We start from the raw sequence: 25,980 nt of genomic DNA, 5'->3' as shown, positions 1-25,980 counted from the left end.
AGAGGTGAGGAGGAATTAGAGCCCTGTATTCCAACGTGTTGTAGTTTGTCACTTATGCCACTTTCCCACCAAAATTAGCCTGTAAAAACACGCTAAAAACAGGCGACAGGCACTGGCCGGCACAGGAAGCAGGGTTAGTAAACAGTGAAAATGTTACGGTGGTTACTACTTTTTTTTATATCTGTTGCTTATTATATATATTATATTAGGGTCGGTGATTGTTGGATAAGTGGAAAGACAAACAAAGATGTTTTTGATTGAGTTTTATTTTGTTTCTGTCGAGTTTAACGGGGATCAACGATGTCAAATTATCGTTTTGTGACTGGAGTCTGGTGGCTTTGAGGAGCGCATATCAATTGCATGATTTGTACGTTAAGAAATTATAATAATTGTCCAAATCCCTCTTGATTTTATTTACTATATATTCACTTCAACACACGTCACATAGCATCGCATCGGAAATGGAGACATACACCGAAGACAAAAGCCAGATATTAGTGGGTGTTAGTGTTTTTTTTGCTGTTTCGATGCTGCGCAGAATAACCAGGCAGCACTGACTGTTAAAGGAATAGTTTGACATTTTGGGAAATATGTTTACTGCTGTCTTACCTCTAGTGTCTTCTTGAGCTAGATGAGAAGATTGACACCACTCTCATGTCTGTACATTAAATATGAAGCTACAGCCAGCAGTATAAAACAGCTAGCCTGGCTCTGTCCAGAAGTAATAAAATCTGCCTACCAGCATCTTTAAAGCTCACTAATTGACACGTTAAATCTTGTGTGTTAAATCCATACAAGAAACGGAAGTTTAAAAACACAATGTGGTTTTACAGAGTATTGTTGTCACAGTGCGGTTGCCAGGCAACCACTGGAGACTGCAGCCGGCCAAGAATACGTCTGACACATAACCTTCTTTAAAACCACTTTGTTGTTTTTACAGTTTAGTTTTCTTTATGGATTAAACAAATAAAATATAAAAGGTTAATTTGTGAGCTTTGGACAGAGCCAGGCTAGCTGTCTCCACCTGTTTCCAGTCTTTATGCTAAGCTAAGCTAACCACATGCTGGCTGTAGCTTCGCATTCATCGTACCGACATGGGATTGCCAGGCACACACTACATGAGAATCAAGCCGATTACCCCCCTACCGACAATGGTCACCATGCCCTGATTTTTTGATGGTTTTAAAAATGTTCTCTCCAGATATTCCTGTGGTGTGAAATATGTTAATATTGCTCCAATTTCAAATCAGAAATATTTAACACTGAGGATAGCCGATAACGCAGTCACGTGGGAAAGAACGATAACCAATTGGGAACCAAGCTGACTAAAGAAGGAAGGACAACAACCACAGCCGTGGCTAATGGTCGTGTCTAGAAGATAACCCGCAAATTGAAAGCTTGCAAAAACATGCAATAACACCTGCGATACTCGCTGCCCGACGACATATCCTAACCTTAACCAACATGTCGTTATGTGTGGGGTCTCTTACATTTTCAACATCTGTTAAGATATGAAAATATCTTTTAGTGTGGGCCAGCCTTAAGTCTCAGCAAAAAAATCAAACAAGCAAATCTCTCAAACTGTTGAACTACTCCTTTAAGAGTCTTACAACCACTATGACTGAATGTCCTTTAGCAAGGCACTAACTGGTCCAAGGCAGCTGTTAAGTAGCCAACAGTTCACCTCTTAGAAAGCACCAGTGTTACACATTAAGCTAGATTGATAACAGAGCAGCTACTTGTCGTCCAGTATCTTTTACATATATACTGTATGTGTGTGTGTGTGCGTGTCTGTGCTCGCGTGCGTGCTCGCTGCCACAATCTTCCTGATACTCTCGACCACAAACATTCTCCATAGTTTGTTTTACCATATAAGGCGGCGTGCGTCCCTGGCAGCCGGAGAATGCAAAGTGGTTGCTAAAGGAAGGGGGCATGGCCAGAGACAGACGGAGAGAATACCAGCTCTGAAAGAAAGAACAATCACAGGGAGGAAATGAAAGGATGTCGGGCAGCTGACTTCCTGTCACTTTTTTCAAGATCCTCATTTGTCTAGTAACGTTTAACGTCTATTCTTAGAGTAAAGGTTCGCCTAAACACTAAAAGAGCTTTAAGCAATGATTTAATGGTTTTATTATCAATGGAAGGAGGAATGTATTTCCAACATTACCTTACAGGAGAAGCTCTTCTCTTCTCATGGCTGAGTGAATTAGAGGCATGTACTGTATGCATGTACACTTTTTTACTTGACACAAGGCTGCCTCTGTATAAGGGGATTCCCCCCCTGTGATTGTGAAAATCTGATGACAGATAACGCGCCAGGTTGCACACATTTGATTTCGAGCGTAGATATACTACCACCGCAGTGGCGTTGGCTGAGACTTTTTAACATTTTACTAGGCGGCAGGAAGCTAGCTGGTTGCTAGCTGAGCTGGTGATGTTTGTTAGAGAGAGGCAGAGATTGACAGAATGACTGTTTGCATGTTTGCAGAGCGTGCGTGTGTCTGGAAGTGCATTACAGCCGGTGTGGCTGCACCTAAAGCTCATGAATAGCATGTTTGTTTGTGTGCAGAGTGCAGACGGTATTCTTCACAGCACATTGCTTCACTCAGGACTAAGGGGAATAACGATATCTGTTATTTCAGGCTCTGGTTTAATTCTGTTCAAACTAGCCAGATGTGGCGTCGACAGACCTGTGTGAAGGACGTTGCTGATGAGATTTCAAGATGTTCGACCGATTTATGACTTTTCATTCATTCCGTGTTGGGTTAGGTTTTCCTCTTATCAAGTACTGGCTGGCTGTTTTAAAGCATGTCAACACTAGTCGTGACAGACATTTCCTGTCTCATATCAGCGGCCTCCCTCGGCAGCTCTGGGTGCAGTAGGGCAGGACCTGGGAGAGGACGGAGAGGTGGAAAGGCTGACTGGCTACTCAGCAGTCTAGGATGACATGGGAGACGGGAGGGAGAAAATATGAAAAATGAAAAAAGAGGCCTGTGCCAGCAGCCAACAAGGAGGAAACCATGCTTTCATTTCCTGAAATATTGAGCCTATGACAGCATGGAAATGAGAGGTCTTAATAACTCGTTTCCACTGAGCTTTCTGAGCTCGCTCTTCCTCTCTGTGCAGCGTCACCTTTCCTCCTCATTGCCAACTCTTTCTCCTTTGTCTCTCGTAATGATTTTATCTTGCCAAATGCTGTCAGAATGACTCACCCACCTGTAAGCTGAATGGCAGGCACTTTGACTGGCAACCTGACTTCTGGACTGAATGACTAGCTAATGAGTCACTGACCTACTAACTGCAGCGCTGCAACCGAGCACAGAAAAACGTCTGTTTGTCTAAGAAACCCCCACCTGCTTCGTTTTAGTAACAGGGAGTAAACTTGTGTGAGTAGTCTGGGTTTGAATGAATAATTCAGTGTTGTAACGGTTCAAAAGTGCAGTTATGTGGCTGTCTGGTTGTAAACTTTTAACAGTGGACAGTCTCTTTGTGGTAACCTTTTGTATGAAAACTGAGGTGGGCTGGTTTCCAATTTGAAAGCGGCTCCATAGGAGGCGGCGGTTGGATAAACTCCCTGTCCAACAGAGAGGAAATGCCTGTATAGTTGTCTGTTTGCTTTCTTTTTCCCCTCTCTGCCTTTGTTTACCAAGGGCAGAAGAGACAATACTTGGCCCAGTTCTTCATTCACAGTCACCGGAAATTTAGTTTTTGTTTCATTCAAATCCAAAGTCCTGCGATGTTCAGATATTAAAAAGGATTAGACTCGACAGGCAGACTCAGCAGTCAGTAGTTGTGTTTATTGTAGATAGGCCTCGCTCCTATATAAAATCCACTAAGGACCTCCAGCTGTCTCCATTTCAGTTATTATTAATCAACTTGACAACTATTGATTTATGAAACATGAGCGGCCCCAGAGAGCATGAAGAATAGATTACAGTATCTCACTTACAGATGGAAGTGAATGTATTTCAGTTTACTTGCAGTCAGACTTCTTTATGTGGATTCAGTCTAAGTATGAGTGTACAGAAAACAGACACAGCACTGAGTGTTGAGGCAGAATATCTCCCTGTAGTCCATGGTTATATTCACTTATTTATCAGAAGTATTTTCAGAATAAGAGTCCTTGCAGCGGCATTGCACCAACTGTTTGTGTAGCTTCCTCTCCCCCAACATGGCTGCCTCAATCCACTGGTAACAGCTTTGAAAATAAAATGCACAGTTTCTTTGCAGTGATAAAGTTAGAGAAATATACAATAATAACACTTGAGTTTAATTTTTGTATTTTTCTTTTATATAAACCAGGCAGCAACGTCCGATTCTGAAAGGTGAAGCCAATGCTGAAGTGCCTTAAATTTGCATTCTTTCTAATAGCCAGCAGGGGGCGACTCCTCTGCTTGCAAAAAGAAGTCTGATTGTATAGAAGTCTATGAGATAATGACCCTACTTCTCACTTGATTTATTACCTCAGTAAACATTGTAAACATGAGTTTATGGTCTCAATCGCTAGTTTCAAGTCTTCTTCAATACAGCATGATGTTCATTAAGTAAATTATGGTCCCATTTAGAGTCAAATAGACCATAAAGCAGGGTATGCTTTAGGGCGTGGCTATCTTGTGATTGACAAGCGTTGTCCGTTCTGGGAGTTGTCCAAATTAGCTGAAGTTATCACTCAACATTTGAAAATACATAATCATTTTTTTCCAAAAAAATGACAGATACCTCAGTGGAGAAGAAGCTGCTGAGATGTTCTGTTCGTGACACTTTGATGAGACAAGGAACTTTCAGTCAGTGACTATTGCTCTGCACTCCTCATGAATCAAATGCCTCATTTGAAACCTCTAGACCGTGGTGGTTGTCAGGTCAAGACAGTACTGGACAACACACCTGATTCCTAGAAACTAAACTATGATCCCTGTCTTATTTTTCTTCTATTCCATTTTCAACATGGTCTTACAAAGAGCTTTACAAGCCATAAAACTATTACAAATTAAAAAGCATGAAGTTAAACTATTTTACTCATCTCAGCTGTCTAATAGCATTTATTCACTTATTTTAGAGTGGACTTTTATACAGTTGATTTGGCTGTGCAGACAGTTGAAATAAAGCTACAGGTTGCTGTCCATCTTTTTTTTCTAGCTATTCATAATTTGTTGTCGAGCTGCTGACTTTTCTCTCCCCCCGTTGCCCTCTTTGGGCCTTTTCCTTCTCTTCCTGTGTTATGGTGGGGAAGAGGGGGGAAGGTGAGACCAGCTTGGATGATTTAAAGTTGAATGAATGACTAAATTTCTCTCTTCCCGCTTTTCTTCACTCTCAGGCGGAGGGTGATGTAGCAGGTCTGAACCGTAGGATCCAGCTGGTGGAGGAGGAGCTGGACCGAGCCCAGGAGAGGCTGGCCACGGCGCTGCAGAAACTGGAGGAGGCTGAGAAGGCCGCAGATGAGAGCGAGAGGTCAGTTTAAGTCGTATTAAACAACCTTGATATTCTTTGGATTCAAATGTTGTCTATGTGCATTTATGCCTGCAATTGCCTGTGTGTGAGAACGCTGCATCACCTGGCTTTCACAAAATCATTTAAAGCCTTATTTATGTCTCGTCCAATCAGAGGGATGAAGGTGATCGAGAACCGAGCAGGCAAGGACGAGGAGAAGATGGAGATTCAGGAGATGCAGCTGAAGGAGGCTAAACACATCGCTGAGGAGGCCGACCGTAAATACGAGGAGGTGAGACTTTGACAGTGGACGCTGCACTCTACTTTTCAGGCATTTTTAGTCTTTAATCTGACGTATTCGTATCTTTCGGACTCTACTGTGCTTCAAGTCCAAACGGTTTTAATGTTTTTCCTCCCAGGTGGCCCGTAAACTGGTGATCCTTGAGGGAGAGCTGGAGAGAGCTGAGGAGAGGGCCGAGCTGTCAGAATGGTAAAACCAGTGAACGCACGAACACGAGCGCTACACACACACCCTCGCCCGCTGCTCTTCCATTAAAACCAAGCATACGTTGGTTTCTCTCCACAGTAAAGCCAGTGACCTTGAGGAGGAGCTGAAAAATGTGACCAACAACCTGAAGTCCTTAGAAGCCCAGTCTGAGAAGGTGAGTGTCATGTTGCACGTGAGTGCGGCGATGATGACTGGACCCTGCAACAGAAATACACATTTATAAGTAGTACTTCTTTTTTTGGCCTCCCAAGGTGCCAGATCAGTGGTGTTTTTCCACACTGGAAAAAATGCAGCAGACTGCAGTCAACTTATCTTTTTTATCTGTTAGTCACGGAGTTCCACATGGTTCTTTGCTTGGACCAATTCTATTCATCTTATATATATGCTTCTTTTAGGCAATTTTATTAGAAAACACTCCATAAACTTTCATTGTTATGCAGATGATACCCAATTATATCTATTGATCAAACCAGACGAAACCAAAAAGACAAGATGACAACTGCCAAAAAGCCGAACTTGAGGCTTCAAAACTGCAGTCCACAAACCAATGGGTGACGTCACGGTGACTGCGTCTGCTTCTTACATACAGTCTATGATAAAAAACACTTGTTTACCAAGTTGGGCTGCATTCACTGACTCTGATAACGTTTTGCTGAAGGCAAATGTATCTGTTTAGATTGCATCAATGGTAAAACTTAATTTTCTAATTATATTGGCATACAGTTGCGAAGCTCACTGATTGTTTATGGAGTTGCTTTCCTTCTCTTTCACAAATAAACAACCTAAATATACAACAGTATAAACTGAACACCAGGTCTGGCACCCAGCACATACTCATCTCCACTTGCCTGCATCCTATCATTTGGGCTGTTGTCATGGCTCAGTGGGCAGTAATTTGAGCGAGTAGGGAGGGATACCACATCGACAAAGTATTGTTTCATACTACCTCCGTTATAATTGTGTATCATCAGGCTCCGCTTCCAACGCAACCTTTTATTTTACCTCAGGCTGTTTAGATGAAAACCTGAATGTATCAAGAGTGCAAGACCTGAACTCTACTATTAGGAGTAGCTGTTCGAACATATGTTTGTTCAATAACGTATCCACCGCGTGACAAAGTTTAATGTCGTACGCCCAACAATTACAAAGAAGGAGTCGCTGGCTCCCTCTAATAATGCTCATTAAGAAGATCACACAAGTAAAAAACAAAATGAGAATCTAAGACATCAAAATAGTGCCTCTGAGGCTGTTTTTGTGTATGCAGGGTTAATGGCAGCATAAGGTGTTTTGGTCTATGTGGACTAGCAGCCTGTAGAGACCTGCAGCACATTCTTCCTGTTTGCTACGTTAAATTCCTCCCCACGCACAGACAGGCAGTATGACGGCGTGCCAGGCTAACCACATGACCTGTAGCGATACATGCCATTGCTTTGTTCAGTCAGGCCGTGATTGGCATCGCAGCACAACTTGTTCCCAGGTCAGGCCAACACCTCGCCTCTTTCGTGCCACTATCCTCCCACTTTACATATTACTCCTCAGAGGGAGTGGTGCAGCTATAATCCTTAGACGATAGAGAGTATGTTGTGCATTTGTAGGTGAAAGCATGTGTAAGCATTTGTTTGTATTTCTGCTGCTGATTAGGTAATGTTTTTTTCCCTCTGTGTCTCTGTATGTCAACAGTACTCAGAAAAAGAAGACAAGTACGAAGAGGAGATCAAAGTTCTTACTGACAAACTGAAGGAGGTGAGATCTTGATTCTTGTCATCACACTAGTTGACCATAAACTGTATGATTTTAGAATGAAACAAATCAGCAATGTGCCACATAAATGCTGGCACTTTTAAAGAACACCGGGGCAGACATCATAGTTGGATAGTGGTCTAACTGCAGTGTCTTTGGATCGAATCAGGCCAGGGACCTTTGTTGCATGTCATCCTCTCTCCCTACATTCACTATCTCCCTCTGCTGGATACATCTTTTAAAATATGCCAAAAAATAATCAACTTCTTCATCAAGTTTTCATCACATCCTTTAGATCGGTTATTTATGTTACTAAATTGATGATTTTAGCTGGTTCAATATTCATTTTTATCAGTTTAAAGGAATACTTCACCCCCAAAATGTATCAATTACTCACCTCGTGTCACCTTGAATTTGTGTAGAAAACTTTTCTGGCATGTCTCCACAGTGAACAAAGAATCCAGAAGGTGCCTGCTACTCTGTGTATGGAGCAGACACTTTCACTTTCAGTTTGTAGCGTCCATTGTCCGACTATATATTGATAACACGGCGCTGATACACAAATATCAACTGAATGTGTTTTATTTCTATAAAAAAAGCAAAACGACGGTGGGGGTGGTGGGCAATTAATGTAATCGGTGTGTGCCCGAACACCGTGTAACATCGCGTAACACTGACTACTGCGGCAAGTCTAGGAAGTAGTGAGCGTACGACTGGATAGATGAGACTTGGGTAATACTGCAGGAGTTGTGTACAAGTTTGTAAACGGATATTTTGATATGATTTTGCTGTAATTAAACGCGGCGCCCATTCACTACAATTCATCAAAAATCTTCTTTGATTCTCTGTTCATGGTGGAGGCATGTGAGAAAAACAACAGTAATTGCTCTAACAATGTGTTGAATTTGCTGCGTTATAGCTGGTTTCTTTACCTTGTAACATACGTACTGTGTCTGTGTTTCCGTCAGGCTGAAACCCGTGCAGAGTTTGCAGAGAGGACAGTGGCCAAACTGGAAAAGTCCATTGATGATCTGGAAGGTATGAGATCAGCACCACATAATGTTGCACCGCTTTGTTTACACCGAAATATACCATTTTTATAACACAACATAAAAGCAAATGCAATTCATGACTGGCTTTAAATGAGCAACCAGTCATCTCTGGACCTAAGGGTGCATTCAGCTTCAGTAAATTAGGAAATATGTTTGTTGATGAACCACGAGCAGATCGTTTAGTGGAGTTTCCTGCAGGTCAGAGGCCAACTCTAATCCTAATCCATCGTAATGCTTCAAATACACAATTACATTCAGCTTGACATAGACCCCAGAAGAAGGAGCGTTCTATTTCAGCAACACTGTAAACACTTTCTGTGGAAAAGAAAGCGCTCCCTGCCAAATGGATGGAAACCCCTGAGCTCATGGAAGCCCCTTGTTTGTGAAGGACAGCTACTCCATGTTAGCCGCGCCGCAAAGAGGACAGAATGTGCTCCGATGTTTTTAGGTCAGCATTGTTTAGTTGTTGGACCACAGGCCGCTGAGTTTATTGTTTTTGGAGCAGTTTTATGAGACATTCAGAGCAGCTTTAAGCTTGCAGCTCTTTAGCTGAGCTTTGAGCGTAATTAGATATTCACCATTCTTTCTTCCAAGCATTTCTGCATCTTTAAAAAGCCTGACCTATTTATTTTTGTCTTCTCCTTCCTCCCTCTGCTCTTCTTCTTCCTCCATCTGCCTCTCATTCTTATCCTGCTCTCGGCTTGTTTGTGTCGCTGCTGTCCCTGAACACCTGCACTGTACTTCCTGTCGACCTCTGACCTACAGATGAATTGTATGCTCAGAAGCTGAAGTACAAGGCCATTAGTGAGGAGCTGGACCATGCTCTCAATGACATGACATCTCTGTAAGATGCTCTGGCATCTCTCTCTCTCTCTGCCTCTCACTTCCCTTCCTCTGTCTTGTGCTTTGAATTCATCTTTCATTCATTCCTCTTCTCTCTCTGGAGGATTCTGTATGTGCCTTCTTCCCATCTTACTGTGCAGGAAATAATTAATTAAAAAATATTTTTCTTTCCTACTTTACAGCTTCTGTCTCTCTGTTCTTGATTATTCATAAAAGTTTGATACCTTCAAGTTTTATAACCTCAGCTATGTAGTGTACATTGCCATCACTCTGTGATTTCTATAATTATTAGGGCTGTCAAAGTTAACGCGATAATAGAACGTTAAATTTGTTAGAGTGAAGATACTGGCATCATATGAAACTAGAAAAACCTAAGGAATCCATTGGTACCAACCATGTCATACTAGCTTGTCGCAAAGGATGCTAAATAACGCTGCAAACTTAAGCTATATTTTGGCGAGGAAAAACTGGCATGGCCATTTTCTAAGGGGTCCCTTGACCTCTGACCTCAAGATATGTGAATGAAGATGGGTTCTATGGGTACCCACGAGTCTCCCCTTTACAGACATGCCCACTTTATGATAATCACATGCAGTTTGGGGCAAGTCATAGTCAAGTCAGCACACTGACACACTGACAGCTGTTGTTGCCTGTTGGGCTGCAGTTTGCCATGTTATGATTTGAGCATATGTTTTATGCTAAATGTAGTACCTGTGAGGGTTTCTGGACAATATTAGTCATTGTTTTGTGTTGTTAATTCATTTCCAGTAATAAATATATATTACATTTGCATAAAGCAAGCATATTTGCCCACTCCCATGTTGATAAGAGTATTAAATACTTGACAAATCTCCCTTTTAAGGTACATTTTGAAGAGATAAAAATGTACTTTGCGAATAATCCTGATTAACTATGGACAATCATGCGATTCAATATTTTAATCGATTGACAGCCCTAGTAATTAGGTAACCAATAGTTTGATCTTGTCAAACTGATTGTTGATGTACATTGTGAGTCTAATTATCAGCGCAAATTCATGTGAGACAAGGTGAGATTTTCTCTGTTTTTTGTGTGAATTAATGCAGTTTGCAATCCCCTTTAAAACACTCCTTTGATTGTAAATCTAACTCCTTTTTGATGGTTTTTGATATTGCATATATTTATGTGTCTACTTACATTACACAAGGTAGCATCCAATACAACAAACGTATCACACAAGTCCTCTAAAACATCCGTACTGTAATCTACTAACAGTCTTCTGGCAGAGAACGACAGTCAGCAGTTTATGCATGGAAGGCACAGCGGTGTGGTTGAGGTTTTTGCATGTGGCACAACTTTAACCAAAATAGTTATGCAAAACATCTGTCCAGTAAAACAGTGCTCTGTGCTGTTTTGCAAGGGATGCTGTTTTTTTTTTTTTTTAGACGAACCTATAATGGAGAATAAACTGCCGTGACACAAGCAGTATTTGATGATGTGCTGATGTCACTTTTCTTCTTCTTCTTCTCTCCAGAGAAATTATCACATGCCAAAGAGGAGAATCTGGGCATGCATCAAGTCCTGGACCAAACCCTGCAGGAACTGAACAGCTTATAAACACACAGAGAGGAAGCTGGAGAGGATGACATCGTCATGTAACATTCCTTTAAATGTTCGACTCCATTCCACATTTCGAGCTGTAAAATCTTCCCCGTGTGAAGGGGGATTAACTTAATGCTTGTCCCTTGATGTTTTTTTTTTTTTCTAAGGCACAACTTTCTTCTTCTTTTTTTTTTAAGATGGGATGTCATTTTGATCCCATCGCTTCTTCTTTTTTATCTCCAGCTGGGATTGCAGAAATTCTCCCCAGAAATAATTTTTGACCACTTATTATTAGAACGAACTGGCAACTAACTAACACACCCAAAGAAACCTCAGATTTGGTCACTGACTGAACCACTTAAACTGGCTCAATAATTTTACGTGCACATACATTAAGCCTCTGTCTGATTATTTTAATGCATATGCTACAGATGGTGTCGGGTTTTGCTCTGTGGCTCTAAAGCGCCACCCAGTGGTGATATGAAGTTAGTCAACAGTCTTGTATTTCTGATCATGCTGTACCACCTGAGGAGGATACAAGTTAACAAACATACAGTAGAGTGGTGCAGGGATGACATATTTTTGTAGGAAGTTAGCATTGCACTGGTTCCCTCGACAAAAAGCCAATGGGATTTTGTCATTGGGTTTTTGATTATTGTAGAAAATAAGCTCTGTGGCAAACAAACGTTTATGATACTACACGTTTTGTTCAGCAAGATAATCTCCACAAATGAACACCACTTATATGATTTTTGAAGCGTGAATGCAATCAGCAAAAGTAAAAAGCTAACGTTAGGCTATAAACTACACCACAGTCGCATGACTTCACGTCACCACCACTAACCTAAAGGCCCACTAGTGTTTGGCGTGATGACGTTTAGTAGTCTCATTTAGCCACTTGTTAGCAACCGCCTTTTTTAGGACACGTAAAAGATTAAAAATTCATGAATGGGGTTTTTATTGATGTATTTTATGTTGTAAAACAAAATGTATTAAGTTTGTGTTAATCACAGACCTTATTTCAGGCATCTAACCTAAAAACCCATTCAAAAATCGAGACGAGGGAACCGGAAGTGCTAAAATGTTAACTCATTTCCGGGTTTTAGAACTCGTTCCTGCAGCATTCTGTTCAGCTTATGTGTGCTTGTCTTCGCAGTATCCTCCGAAATGTGTCCTGGTGAAATGGACAGGTGATATTATGGAAAGGTTTCACTGATAAATAAACAGGTCAAGGCACATGCTAGGCTTCCTTACATTTCTTTAAAAAGTAATGCCTCTTTGCCAATCCCTGATTATACTGAGGCCTACATGTTGAAGATGCATCAAATGTGTTCTCTTTTTGCAGTGTGGGAATCTGAGAGCTGTGCATGTACATTATACATTTCTCAACTGTACAACCTTTCCCTCAGCAGCTGACCTGACCGTTGACACTTACAGTACTTCATCATTGCCAACTATATGTAGCCAATATTTACTAGATTTACAATATATTGTATTACATGAGCGAGCTAAACCCCAAACCACTGGAAGCTCGAGTCAACTTTTATCAACCATGGATACTTATTGTATATAGTAGAATAATGTTAGGTATTTGAGAAATTGTATTGCTTCGATTATTTTTGTTTCATTTACACCACTTCCTTCTTCTTATTTTGTTTTTGCCAGGGGAACTCTTAAGACCAAAGAACTCACATTACACAGACAATAAATTCTTAAAATGTTTTATTATTTTTTTTGTTTGTGATGGTCATCATGGTTTCATCTCATGCCACACATCATTTTGAAATATTTTATTTCATTCACCAACCCCCATCTATGTCAACTTAATAAATGTTTTACAGAAATCATGACTCGTTGGACTTTTTGTGCATTTTGAAGATTTCATAACGTGCTTTACTCACTACTCTACATAAAAGTGCTTCATCATATCAACCTGATATGCATACAGTTCAATCTGAATATACGGGGATGTCTGCATGTTTATGATTTAAGTTAATCTTGAGCTTGCATAGCTCCTCTTCTGCTCTGTTCTATGAAACACCACAGGGGGGGGGGTGGCGGGATGAAATTTCACTCCACATTATCAATATACAGATAGATATATTTCTCTACTAAGGATTTAAAAGCCCAAAGTGCGATGCTTTCTATGGTACATTCTTCCAGCTGCCTGTCATGGGTGTTCCACACATTTTCTGCTCAGGAGTATTTTTTTCTGAAGGCACAACCTAGACAAGACAAAAATCAAACACGTCAATATCTCATCACAGGTAAAACCGTAAGAAGAATAGATTTGAAACCTTATTTTTTGGGCTGTCCCGAATACCATTTTTTTTACTTCGAAACCTCGGTGAGAAATATTCAAAGGTATTCGAAGCTTCGAGACGCAGCGTGGCATCTGTCTCCATCTCCCCCGTTTCAATGTTGCTGCCACACTACTGTACACACACAAGCACACCTCTAAACACAACAAACGGCGATATCCGTCTGAGAATAACTAATAATAATTAATGTTTTTTTTTCTTTTTTTGAATGGCTACATTTATTTTTAATATTATTTTTGCTGCAATCAAATACATTTATTGATGTATCGAGGCATTTATTTATTTTTATTCATTTATTTTTCAATATTATATTTATTGTTTTTTGTTCATTTTGAAACAACAGAACAAACATTCACAAACGTCCCCAATAATAACATTCTTGGTACAAAAAAACGTAACAAACCTAATATTAAGATAAAATAAGCCAGAATAGATACAGGAAAAACATATTACATACAAAAAATAGATAAATAAGTAAAAAGAATATACACAGGTAAAAAAAAAAAAAATTGAAAACAATAAAATAAAATAAAATCTATTTATATATACATATATATACATACATACACATATACCCACACGCAGTATATACACATACAAAAACACATATACATATAATCAACTAAAAAAAAATTAATTCATGTTAAATATGAATAATGTTGATGGATTAATCCATATTACATGGGATATTTTCGGATTTATACTTTGTAATTAAATATAAAAAATCAAAAACGAAGCATTCGAATACTGATTTGGAGGTCGGTTACCATGGCAATGGTCAAAGCTTCTAAGCTTCGAAGCATTCGGGTCAACCCTGCTTATTTTTTACTTTATTTTTTTTACCTTCAGTTAGTCTGCATTTCCCCCCTGCTGGTTGGCAGAGGATTAAAGCGCAGCCTGCACAAGGTACCACTGTCTGGGCATGGCTGAAGATGGTGGTGATCTTGTAACAGCCTGGGGAGGAGTATATAGAGAATAAGATCAATTAGAATACAGGCTACCACTTTTAAGCACATACTTAATCCAAAAAACACAGGAAAAAGTAGCTGTGTGGTGCACTCACCTGTACATTTAACATCCATGAAGTAGGAGTTGGGACTCTGCACCAGCCTCTTCTTCTTGTGTCTACTCCTCTCCTTAGAGAGACTGGGATACAACAGATCCTTATCCTGCAACCCAGATCAGAGCATGATTCAATATTTGTCATTTTAAAGAATTAAATGATTTATTATTATTATGTTACTTATGCACTGAATGATGATAATGTTTTGATTATACCCTACTGCCCCCTACAGTCTGATGAATTAATTTCTTCTTAGATCAAGTGCACAAAAAATGTCCAGACAAGCCCTGCCTGCATCATACCTGGGAAACTATGCACCTGTACTGTATACTGCATACAAATAATGATATTTATAAAACCCATTTAGGCATATTCCCACTGTACACCCCATGTATCAACTGAATAATGGCATAATGTTAGGTTTAGCAATTAATAACAGACTGTTTGAGCAGCTTAGTTCTGTCAATCACAACTGTTCTACAAGATCTAAAGTTTGTAACCACAAATATATATATCAATAAAAAGATTTACACTTACAGGCATTTTTGCTCAAATCACTCCGATTTATCGTCCGATGCAAATACGATGTAGAAAGTGTGATTTCTTGTGCTCCTCTCAACCAGCTCTAGTTTGTTGTTGTGATGTTTTGATCACTGAGCAGGCGTGGTCTGTTTCTGTATGGGAGGTGCAACATACTGGATGGACCGGTCCATGTTGAGTACATAATAATGATACTTAATAATGGCTTTATGATTTACTAATTAATACTTACTAATAATTACTTTTGCAAACAGTACAAATCAAGGGTCAAAAATAATAGGTAGGCTAAGTGGTTAATTGTTCTGACTAGTCCACCTAGAAAAAGTACTTCAAGTTTATTTTATCACATAAAATGATGTAAAGTTCAAATATATTTCCTAAGTATATTTTATGTAGTAAGCATACTAATATCAACTAGTAGTACGTTTACTACTTCAATACTTCTTGGGACTAAATTGACCCACTTTTGAGTTTATAAAAGTATACTTTTAAGTGTACTTTAAGTGTAAGAATAGCACATTTTGAGAACAAAACAAGTTTACATCCAAGTTGTATTTTGTAATGCAATTATACTATGAACTATACTACAAGTGAGTTTATAGCTACACTGTTAGTATATATACTTGTAGCCCACTTTTTAGTTTATGAAAGTTTATTTATTATTTTTAATGTCTTTTAATCATGACTTTTTATAGTGCTTCTTGTATTGTAATGTATAATGTATTGTTGTTGTTGTTTTTCTTTTTTTCTTAACTGGACCTTTAATCTGCAATAAAGTTTTAATTGAATTGAATTGAAAACGGCTAATTAACATTGTTTTAATCCGGGTGACCGTAAACATCAAAACGAGCAAACCCAAACGGGATAACAACAGACTTCCGGGAGCCACGACAAGGCCTATTAAAGAGGATAGTACCACGGTCTATGCGAATGCGCGGTGTAACTGTAGCTGCGGTCACGGTCCGTCAGTGCAAACTGCGCATGTGCTTTACCTCCTAGATAATGATGACGCATGTACTTTCCTCTTTTCCACCGTCCTTGGAGCCACGACGACAGAGCAGAGTGACAGCTGATTGGACCAAAGACAGCTGACGAGCGGTGACGTCACTGTCTCTCCTAACAACCAGCGGGCGGGATATCCGCAGCAGTTAGTAGTAGTGAAAGCTAGCTCAGCTAATAACATGGCGAAGACTTACGATTACTTGTTTAAACTACTTTTAATCGGCGATTCAGGCGTCGGGAAGACCTGCGTGCTATTCAGATTCTCAGAAGATGCCTTCAACTCAACGTTTATCTCAACTATAGGTTAGTAAAGTCTTATTATTAACACTGTTTTTACCTTAAAAGAATGTTAACAGCCCATCCCGACATGCTAATCTCATGCTAACTGTTCTGGCTAGCATTCATAGCTTGTAGTCAGGAAGCAGCTCAGCCGGCTTGTTAGAGGGGCTTTTCTAGACACGACAGTGGTATTTTAACCACTTGTTATACTTGGAAAGTCCCTGTATGTGTGAACAAAGCTGTAACAGTAGATATATGTAGTATTAACAGTGGTAAGATGAGCTAACAAGCTACAAAACTGTCAGTGTAAGCTAGTTAGCAGTGTCACTTTTCATATGAACTGTACTTCGCACCCTCACAGCCAACAGAGTTACAGAGGTACTGTGCTTCATAAAACAAACATTAAGGTTATATTACTGTCAATCGGATGCTATGTTTTTGCACTATGGAACTATGATGCTGGAAACTTGAATTTCCCTCGGGATTAATAAAGTTACTATCTATCTATTTATCTATCTATCTATCTATCTATCTAAGTGAATACCTAATAGGACTTGTTTTTTTCCTCAGGTGTTGATTTTATTTATTATTATTGATTGATTACTTGGAAAACCCCTGTATGTATGAACAAAGCTGTAACAGTAGATATATATATAGTATTAACAGTGGTAAGATGAGCTAACAAGCTATTAAACTTTACAGAAGTATTATTGAACTCTGTGCTTCAAAAAACAAACATTAATGTTATTTTACTGTCAATGGGATGCTAAGTGAATACCTAATACCTAATATGACTTGTTTTTTTCCTCAGGTATTGATTTTGTTTATTATTATTGATTGATTACTTGGAAAGCCCCTGTATGAATGAGCAAAGCTGTAACAGTATATATATATATATATATATATATAGTATTAACAGTGGTAAGATGAGCTAACGAGCTACAAAACGCTTTTCACTTTTCATATGAACTGTACTTCGCACCCTCATAGCCAACGTTATCAGAAGTATTACTGAACTCTGTGCTTCAAAAAAACAAACATTAATGTTATCTTACTGTCAATGTGATGCTAAGTGAATATCTGCACCAGATAAAAAGATATTGAATTATATGACTTGTTTTTTCCTCAGGTATTGATTTCAAGATCAGAACAATAGAATTAGATGGAAAGAAGATCAAGCTACAGATATGGTAAGACAGTCACAATTTTATTTTTAATTTTATTTAACCTTTATTTAACCAAGCTAGTCCCATTGAGATTAAGAACCTCTTTTCCAAGGGGAGACCTGGCCAAGACGGTCAGCAGCAAGAACACAAAGTTGCAGCCACAGACACAAATAGAGATAAAATACAATTCACAAACACTAAAATTTGCATTAAAAGAGAACTATCTAAAGACAAATGGGGGGACAAAAAGGAACTTTTCTGGGAGTCAGCTGTACAACAAGGGGGCTAAAAACATTGGCATGCCATAGAGTCTGCTTCTAAAGCCTTCATTTTAGATTTAAAAATATTTAATAAATATTTAATATAAAAAAATGATTTCACAACTTGACTTGTATGTGGAGAAGAGAGATTCATGATGGATGATAAATACACTAAGTTGCTTTTATTAGGTACATTTAACTTAAATTAATGCAGTCAAATACAACAGCCCTCCAACACAATATTGTTTATTGCAGACTGGTTGTATTAGACTGTTAGTTTCAGCTTTGATTATCTAATAAACTGAAAACTGAGTTAATGAGTTTATGGGAGCACAACATGAAGTAAAGTGGCATGTTGTTAAATTAAGTTATGGTGATGTGATATCACCTAAATCAAGATGAATAATCATGACAGTGGGATCCTGTAAATATACAATATAATACGATAAATAACTATGACCTTGGCTGATATCTGGTTCTATTATCTCCTATATTAAAATTTGTAGAGCTGCAACAGTTAATCGATTAATTGATTAATTGTCAACTATTAAATTAATCGCCAACTATTTTCTTAATCCCTTTGAGTAATTCTTTTTAAGAATAAAAGCCCAAATTCTCTGATTCCAGCTTCTTAAATGTGAATATTTTCTGGTTTCTTTACTCTTATATGATAGTAAACTGAATATCTTTAATTTGAAAACAAAAGATTTGAGGATGTCATCTTGGACTTTGGGAAGCATTGATCGATATTTTTCACCATTTTCTGACATTTTATAGAGCGAACAACTAATCGATTAATCGAGAAAATAATCAACAGATTAATTGACAATAGAAATAATTGTTAAATGCGGCCCTAGTAATCTGTCTCACACTGTTATTAAACAAGACACTCAGGTTTCCTATCTTTAAAACTGTGTACTACGTACTTTTGTATCCTCTCTTGATAACGCTGTTGACTTCATGATTCTCCTTGTATTTTTTATAGAATAAAAACCAGCTCTTGGTAAATTTAAAAGTTTAGCTACAGTAACTGTGTCCACCGAGCACTCGCGAAACAACATTTACACCAATATATCCTCTGCAAATACTCGTATATCAAAGAAATATTTTAGGGGTATTTGCTTAAAAGCTTAGATGAGATGAACATCTGAGGTATACAATACAGAGGTAGCATGTGATTAGTTCACTGTTGCACAAAGACTGGAACCCGGGGGGAAAACATCCAACCTAGTGCTGTCACATGTATATTGTATATGAAAAGAGTCATAATAATACAAGATCAAAAACACACAAAAGGCAATTAAATACAACAGATAATAAAAAGTAAATAAATAGTTTGTAAGTAAAAAATAAATTAAAAGCATTATTTCAACACGTGGTCGAGGGTATGGAGAAGGGTTTGTAGGCCTGTCTGTTGGTTTTGTGGGTGTTTGAAGCAGGAACCAGAAGGCAAGGTCTGAAACCGAAACTCTAGACTCGGGGGGGTGGGTGCAGTCAGACAGGATGGATTCTGCTTTCTTGAACAACTGTTTGTTATACTGCTTGTTAGTGTCCTCAAAGTTGCTGGCTTTGCAATTTTCAACAAAACCGAGCTGTGGTAGTTATGGTGACTAGTTTGCAGTATAACAACACAACACAAAAATAAGACAGTTAGGGATTTGATTGTGAGGTTAGCTGTTTCCCCTTGCTTCCAGGCTGTTTGCTTTTGCACAGATGGAAATTTAGCTAGCTAGGTAAATCTAGCTAGGTTCTGCAAGGCAAAGTTTAAAATAAAAACAAACTCTTTTCTATGTAGGGATACAGCAGGACAAGAGAGGTTCAGGACCATCACGACAGCCTACTACAGAGGAGCCATGGTAAGTTGCATTTCTATCTAAACAACTCAGACAATAGTATAGATTATGTCTAGGATCTGAACGGGTGAAGTGGTGTCTACTTCAGGTGTTCAGCACTGCAGCATCAACCTGTACCAGAACCACACCCAGCATTGTTGTTATTATTATATTTGTACACACCTGGGAAATAAGAGGTGTGCTCAGTGCGCTGTGATGGTATTTTTGCTAGCGACTCCTTTAGTTCAAGTTTAACTGGCTGTGTATGCAGATTTTACTTCAGGAACATAGTTGATCCTTGTTGCCTTTGTTATACAAGTGCCGTGCTTTTACTTGAGGCTGCAAAACCATGTGATCCATCACTAATGAGAGTTGACACGGACAGCAGAAAATCACATTAGGCTCTTAATTTCCTAGTCGGTCTCTATGGACTAATGAGAATTGGTAGGGAATGATTTCATTGTTGTCTGGCTGCTCAAATGATTTATGTCTTTTCCTCTCCAGGGCATCATGTTAGTGTATGACATTACCAACGAGAAGTCCTTTGACAACATCAAGAACTGGATACGGAATATAGAAGAGGTAAATGTTTTATATTAGTGTATGTGACTAGGTGTGTATTTGCCCTCCTCCATATGTACAAATAGTGATATTTATGTGTTATGTGTGCATGTTCGAGTGTATTTTATTTTGACAAAAAGCTCAAGAGTATGTGTAAATCTAACACACTCTTATTACTTTCAATTCCCTGTCTGTTCACCATCCGCAGCATGCATCAGCAGATGTGGAAAGGATGGTCCTCGGGAACAAATGTGATTGCAATGACAAGCGACAGGTGTCCAAAGACAGAGGAGAGAAGGTGGGATGATAAAGAGAACTTGATTTGAAAAGTACACTTGATCCTCGCTCTCTTGGTGTACATATTTATTATCTTGGCTCATCGCACTGACACCGATTCTCTTCTCTTTTCTCCTGCTGTCAGCTGGCGCTGGAGTACGGTATCAAGTTCATGGAGACCAGCGCAAAGGCGAACATCAACGTCGAGAATGTGAGTTCACACTTTTTCTGGGATTACTCATTCACAGCTGAAAGTATTGTTGCGAAGAGTTGAGCCTTTGTTCATTGTTGTCTACGTCCTTGTCATGGTGTTTGAGTAATTCACTGCACAGAAGGGATTAGATGAAATAATGACCTGTACACATGTACAGAGTGCATGGTGGTTGTAGACCATTAAACCAGAATAAAGTAGGAAACCTTAAAGGGATAGTTTGGGTGTTTTGAAGTGGGTTTGTGTGAGGTACTTATTCATAGTCAGTGTATTACCTACAGTAGATGACGGTCGGCACGCCACCAGTTTAGAGAAGCAGACAGGACTTACCGCACGGAAGCAAAGCAATGTACTGCTGTCGACAGGGACGGCAGCAAAACTTATATTAGCCACCTAAAAGAAAGGCTCACCTAAAAAAAAAAAACTGTTTAAGTGTTCGCTGTATTTAGAATATTTTTGCCGGTTTGTCTTGCCGTGAGACAGCTATACAGTTTGTTTCGAAGGGGAACTGAAGCCGTTACCTATGCTCCGCCAAAACAACCAGACTCCGTTGGAAAATAACAGTAATTGTACCTCACAGAACACAGGAGTTGCTGGTCTACCGCTGCCTCGACCGGTTAGTTTGTTTGTGTTATTGTGTGACTTTGGTTAGTTCGGATTCCCCAAAGTCACACAATGACACCGAGTGCTACCATTAATGTGGTTTAATTTTAACTATTTAATTTGTTTAACCTGTGTTTGTCTGCAGTCCTTCTTAACCCTCGCCAGAGACATCAAATCAAAAATGGACAAGAAGCTGGTAAGAATGAAAACTTGATTGTTATAAAGCTGTTACAGCGGTGTATCTGTGTCATGTTTTTTGTTTGCTGTTCTCATAATTGAATGTGTTTTCTCATCTGTGTGTATTTTAGGAGGGCAACAACCCGCAGGGCAGCAGTCAAGGAGTAAAGATTACAGAACAACCCAAGAAGAGCAGTTTCTTCCGCTGCCGGCTCCTGTGAGGAGCCTGGAGCGTCGGCATCCACCATCGCCTTAACTGTGTCCCCCACTGGACAGAACTGGACAGAGCACACTCGGATCTCTCTTTTACTTCTCTTCACTTGTCTTCCTCCTTCTCTTTTTCTCTATTAGGAGAAACAAACGTTTATCACTCTTTCGGTTCCCTTGACAACTGTGAATCTAACTACTGTGGCCTCTGTTAGATGCTAAATCCGATTTCTTTTTTTTACGGTTGCTCATTAGATTCCAACTCCATTCCTTAGATTTTATTGACTTTTAAAGACTGCCTCCTTGTGAGACACTAGTTACGATCAAACCGTTACTACTCACAATAATGTCTGATTCCCAGATGGTTTCTTTCACCTGTTGTCAGTGTCACTTGGTGAAGTCTTTATTTATTCGATCCTTATCACTAGATAAAAGTAGCCCGAATAGAGTGCTGCAGGAATGAGTCCATAAACCTGTAAATGAGTTAGCATTGTAGCACTATCGGTTCCCTCGTCTCAAAATCAATGGGTTTTTTGAGTGGGTTTTTAGTTAGATACCTGAAATAAGGGTCTGTGGTTTAGTTTAAGAGATTTAATTGTTTGTTCTACGTTATAAAATACAACTCGGCCAAGTGAGTCGTGTAACTTGCGGTCCAACCAAAAATCACAAGAGTGGTGTTCATTTGTGAAGATTATCTTGCTGAACAAAACGTGAAAGTATCATAAATGTTTGTTTGCCACAGAGCTTATGTTCTGCAATAATCCAAAACCCAACGGGAAAATCCCATTGGCTTTATGTCGAGGGACCCGGGGCGATGCTAACCTCCTGGTTGATCTACAAAAATACATCATCCCTGGAGCACTCTATTATACTTCCAGAAAAGACTTACTAGTCCGAAGGGCTTCCTAATTTTGAATATACTCCATCTCTCGAATAATGACAATGAGAGTACAATCCAAACTATTATACCATGTTTGTGTACTGACTTTTATACATCCACATTAGGTAACATGTAAATATATATCATTGATTATGATTCACCATAGGAAACAGTAGTGCCAGCGCATTTTACTCATCATATCAACGTTGGGGTTTACATGTTCCACCTTTTTTCTACTCATCTTTCTGTTGATTTCTTAGGCTGAAACATTCCTCTTGTGATGTGCAATGTAATGTGTGTGTGTGTGTGTGTGTGGGGCCCAGATTAAGCCTGTCTTAAGTACTCACACGGTTGCAATAAGACTGGGTTCTTGACCAAGTATGCTTGTTTTAAGGGCACACAGATTCCTTTTGTAGTGGCCTGCCTCATCATTTTAGGTATTGCAATTTCTAGATAAGATGTGATTGGTGGGTAGAGGTTTATTTGATGCACTTCAACTGTTGGACTAGCAATACCTGACTCTGACACCTGGAGGCAATACGGTGACACAGAAGGAATCCCAGCGATGATGAAATCATTGTTTTATGCATTCATACTTTTCTTCCTGTTGTCAGTTCCAATGGGGGAACAATGTACACAGCTTGTTTTCTGGGCCTTGGATAGGGGCTGTGCTGTAGCAGTATTTATGGAGTGAAACAAAAAAACATAGCACCAAAATGACAAAGTGCCCTTTTATGTTCTTATTGATTATTATGCACTTTTTTTTGTCCTTTCTGTAAAAAAGAAGTTCTTAACATTTGTTGACTTTGCTTGTTGCAAGTCTTAACTGAAAGCAAAGAATATTCATGCACAAGTTTTCAATATCTGGGTTTCCTAAAAACATCTGAGCACTGAAACCTCGTCTTTTGAGTTGATATAATGAAAATATACTGAAGGCCTTTGATTTAGAGATGTTTACCCCCCATTGCAACCTTCCTGTTAATTGATATTTCACTTTTTCCAGCTACTTGCATCCCCATTGATGCTTTTGGGAATCCCAGATGCACCCACCCCTCACCCACGAGTCTCCCTCCCCTGTTCTTCCCCTCTCCCTCCTCTCCATGTCTCGTTTTGGCCCAGTAACACGGCCATCTGAACTATGCATTCTGGGTGCGTAGAAAACCTCAAAAAGCTTCGCACATTTGACTTGACAAGCTTTATTTGAGATTATAAATGTGCAAAGGATCCTTGCTGTTTTATTTTCTGCTGTCACTCTAAAAAATTTTGCTCGGTTGAGACGTTCGGGCGCAAAAATAGGAACTATTAATTGAGACGTTTTACGATGAGATCAAATCATTTCTAGCGGTGCTGAGGAGTCTTTGAATCGAATATGTAACTGCGTAGGTGTTAACCTGTGGATTTAAATCATTGTTGTTAACATGGTTGGACTTTTGGCACAATTTCGGTTTAACTGGCTCTCACAGATTAAGTAAATTCATGGCTTGAGTTTGGCTTAAATTTCATCTGTTAAATGAGCTCAGTCATTTGTAATTCTCGCCAGCTAGGACTTTGCCATGTTAACATATCTTCAGCATTCCCTGACTAAATTTGGATTTCATCGCTGATTATTAAAAATTATATCGTGAGGAATAAATTAAATAATTCAGCAATTGTAAATAAGATCTACAATGATTGTACTGAAGGTTCATAAATCTTATTGATCTACACATTTTGTAGATATGTGTTTTGATGATTTATTAAAAATGAGATTCTTAAAAAAAGATGTTTGTTCAACTTATTATATTTGCACCTTTTTTTTATTTTTGGAAATTCATGTAGACGATTAAATATGTAAAACAATATGAGGACGGTTACTTTGCGTGTTTTGTTTAGGTTTAATATTTTGACTTGTAAACAGAAAATTAATCAACCTGTCATCCAAAACTCACTTTATAAGCACATGAACAAATTCTATGTATAAGATATAATTCTATTCCATAAGATATGGAAGACCAAACCTGACTTTCTGGGAAATTGGCAAATGAGTACATAAAATGTTAAAAGAATAATTTGTGAAGTTGGTTTAAAAAAAAAAAAAGTTATTGAATTTAAACTAAGTCCACACTGACTGGGTTGTCTTATTTCACAGTTTGTGGGTTGGTAGACACTCCAGACACCCAAATGTGTGTGCACAAGCACTGAGAATGTGAGTTTTCCTGATATGTCCCCTTTAAAAATGTCTTAGTGGTCTAACAGGAAGAGTAGGCTATTAATACCGTCTCACATGCCTTCGTTTTTTCTGTTCTCCTCAATGTGATCAACAAATGAAGCAAAAGGCGACATGGTATGCTTGACGGCAGAGAAAGGAATTGTTCATTATTCGGGAGGAAAACTTCCCTAACCGGCTCTTTTACTTTCCCTGAAGCGGCTTTCCAGCATTATCAGGAATTTTCATTGAACAAGTTTCATTAAACAGTTAATATATCACCAACAATCATAACGCCAAAGACCGTGAACTTTATTGTTGAGATACTTCCTGTCTGTGAGAGGTTCCTCTCTCTGACTAGAACAGCAGATGGAAGTCAGAGAAGCTTTTTCACATCATGCACACATTTGTCCAGTATTAGTATATTATTAAATCATCAGCCGAGCAGCAGCTTTCTTATTTCATAAAAAACAACAATACTAATATTACGTAAACGGGAGGCTCATTGAAACTTCCCTGATTAATCACAAAATCTCCTTAAAAAAAAATACAAAGTAAACTTCACAAAAATATTTGTTGCTATTCAATTGCATGTAATTGTACAGGCAAGGTGTCCATGGTGTTGTGTGCACTCCTATAGTCCTTTCTTCTGACAATAAAACAGTGTATTTGCAGAACAGAGGTTGAGATATTATTTCTCTTTATATATGTGTGCTGAATGCATCATAATACACACCTGGCACTGGAATAAAGCTGGACAGTTGGTAAACATTGATATTTGATTCTTGGGCAAATGTAACTTTAAGCAACGGCTGAAGAGGGCCGGACTGAAGCCTCTCATTTAATGTGATCTGGCGAAATGTTCACTTTAACCTCATTTTATTTCATTCACCTTTATGATATACTTATCTATGCAGGTTAGAATCCGAGTACACTGTCACACTTATACAGATAAGTGTTTACCTGTCTGACCACATAAAGGACGGCTGGGTAATTTGTTACCCACAGTATATATGACAATGTTTTCTTTGTTATTTGGCTACATGATGTAGAGTTCTATGTAAATGTGAGAGTTAACCAGCTCCTCACAGATATGTGAGTTTTGCCTCCTCCCCCTGACAGGCAGACAGGTAGTCAGTAGTCAGGTGCGTGAGACCTGCTGTGTCACTTTTATCACAGAGCTGCCAGACCAGGTGAGTAACCTTTGCTGTGAGCTATGTTTAATTTAGAATTTCATTTACAAAACAAAAGTCATTTTTAAGATTT

General features: G+C 38.9%; 3 protein-coding genes across 6 annotated transcripts in view; 2 read left to right on the top strand and 1 right to left on the bottom strand.

Annotated features, from left to right (window-relative positions):
* Positions 1–12,998, top strand: part of tpm4a (tropomyosin 4a) — a 28,538-nt gene extending 15,540 nt beyond the window's left edge. For 2 of the 4 annotated variants that reach the window (XM_074635421.1, XM_074635423.1), the window contains 7 exons: positions 5,315–5,448; positions 5,602–5,719; positions 5,847–5,917; positions 6,014–6,089; positions 7,616–7,678; positions 8,644–8,713; positions 11,084–12,998. In XM_074635421.1, coding sequence (XP_074491522.1) covers positions 5,315–5,448; positions 5,602–5,719; positions 5,847–5,917; positions 6,014–6,089; positions 7,616–7,678; positions 8,644–8,713; positions 11,084–11,166 — 615 coding nt within the window. In that variant the 3' untranslated portion in view covers positions 11,167–12,998. Of the gene's footprint in view, positions 1–5,314; positions 5,449–5,601; positions 5,720–5,846; positions 5,918–6,013; positions 6,090–7,615; positions 7,679–8,643; positions 8,714–9,492; positions 9,745–11,083 lie in introns of those variants that run through there. The other 2 variants (XM_074635422.1, XM_074635424.1) reach the window with 1 other exon arrangement.
* Positions 12,857–15,227, bottom strand: LOC141767798 (small ribosomal subunit protein eS27-like). The gene is made up of 4 exons (XM_074635436.1): positions 15,073–15,227; positions 14,536–14,641; positions 14,316–14,426; positions 12,857–13,376 (listed from the first exon to the last, which is right to left on the bottom strand). The coding sequence occupies exons 1-4, from the start codon at positions 15,076–15,078 to the stop codon at positions 13,348–13,350; spliced, it is 252 nt and encodes an 83-aa protein (XP_074491537.1). The 5' UTR covers positions 15,079–15,227; the 3' UTR covers positions 12,857–13,347.
* A 985-nt stretch (positions 15,228–16,212) lies between these two features.
* Positions 16,213–24,289, top strand: LOC141767793 (ras-related protein Rab-8A-like). The gene is made up of 8 exons (XM_074635427.1): positions 16,213–16,380; positions 17,486–17,546; positions 19,578–19,638; positions 20,119–20,196; positions 20,384–20,473; positions 20,597–20,662; positions 21,411–21,461; positions 21,574–24,289. Exons 1-8 carry the CDS (start codon positions 16,257–16,259, stop codon positions 21,661–21,663), a joined length of 621 nt encoding a protein of 206 aa, XP_074491528.1. The 5' UTR covers positions 16,213–16,256; the 3' UTR covers positions 21,664–24,289.
* The last annotated feature ends 1,691 nt before the right edge of the window (positions 24,290–25,980 follow it).

The sequence above is a fragment of the Sebastes fasciatus genome, chromosome 5 (genome assembly GCF_043250625.1).
Source record: "Sebastes fasciatus isolate fSebFas1 chromosome 5, fSebFas1.pri, whole genome shotgun sequence".
Lineage (NCBI taxonomy): Eukaryota > Metazoa > Chordata > Actinopteri > Perciformes > Sebastidae > Sebastes > Sebastes fasciatus.
This window is presented reverse-complemented; position numbering and strand designations above follow the sequence as displayed.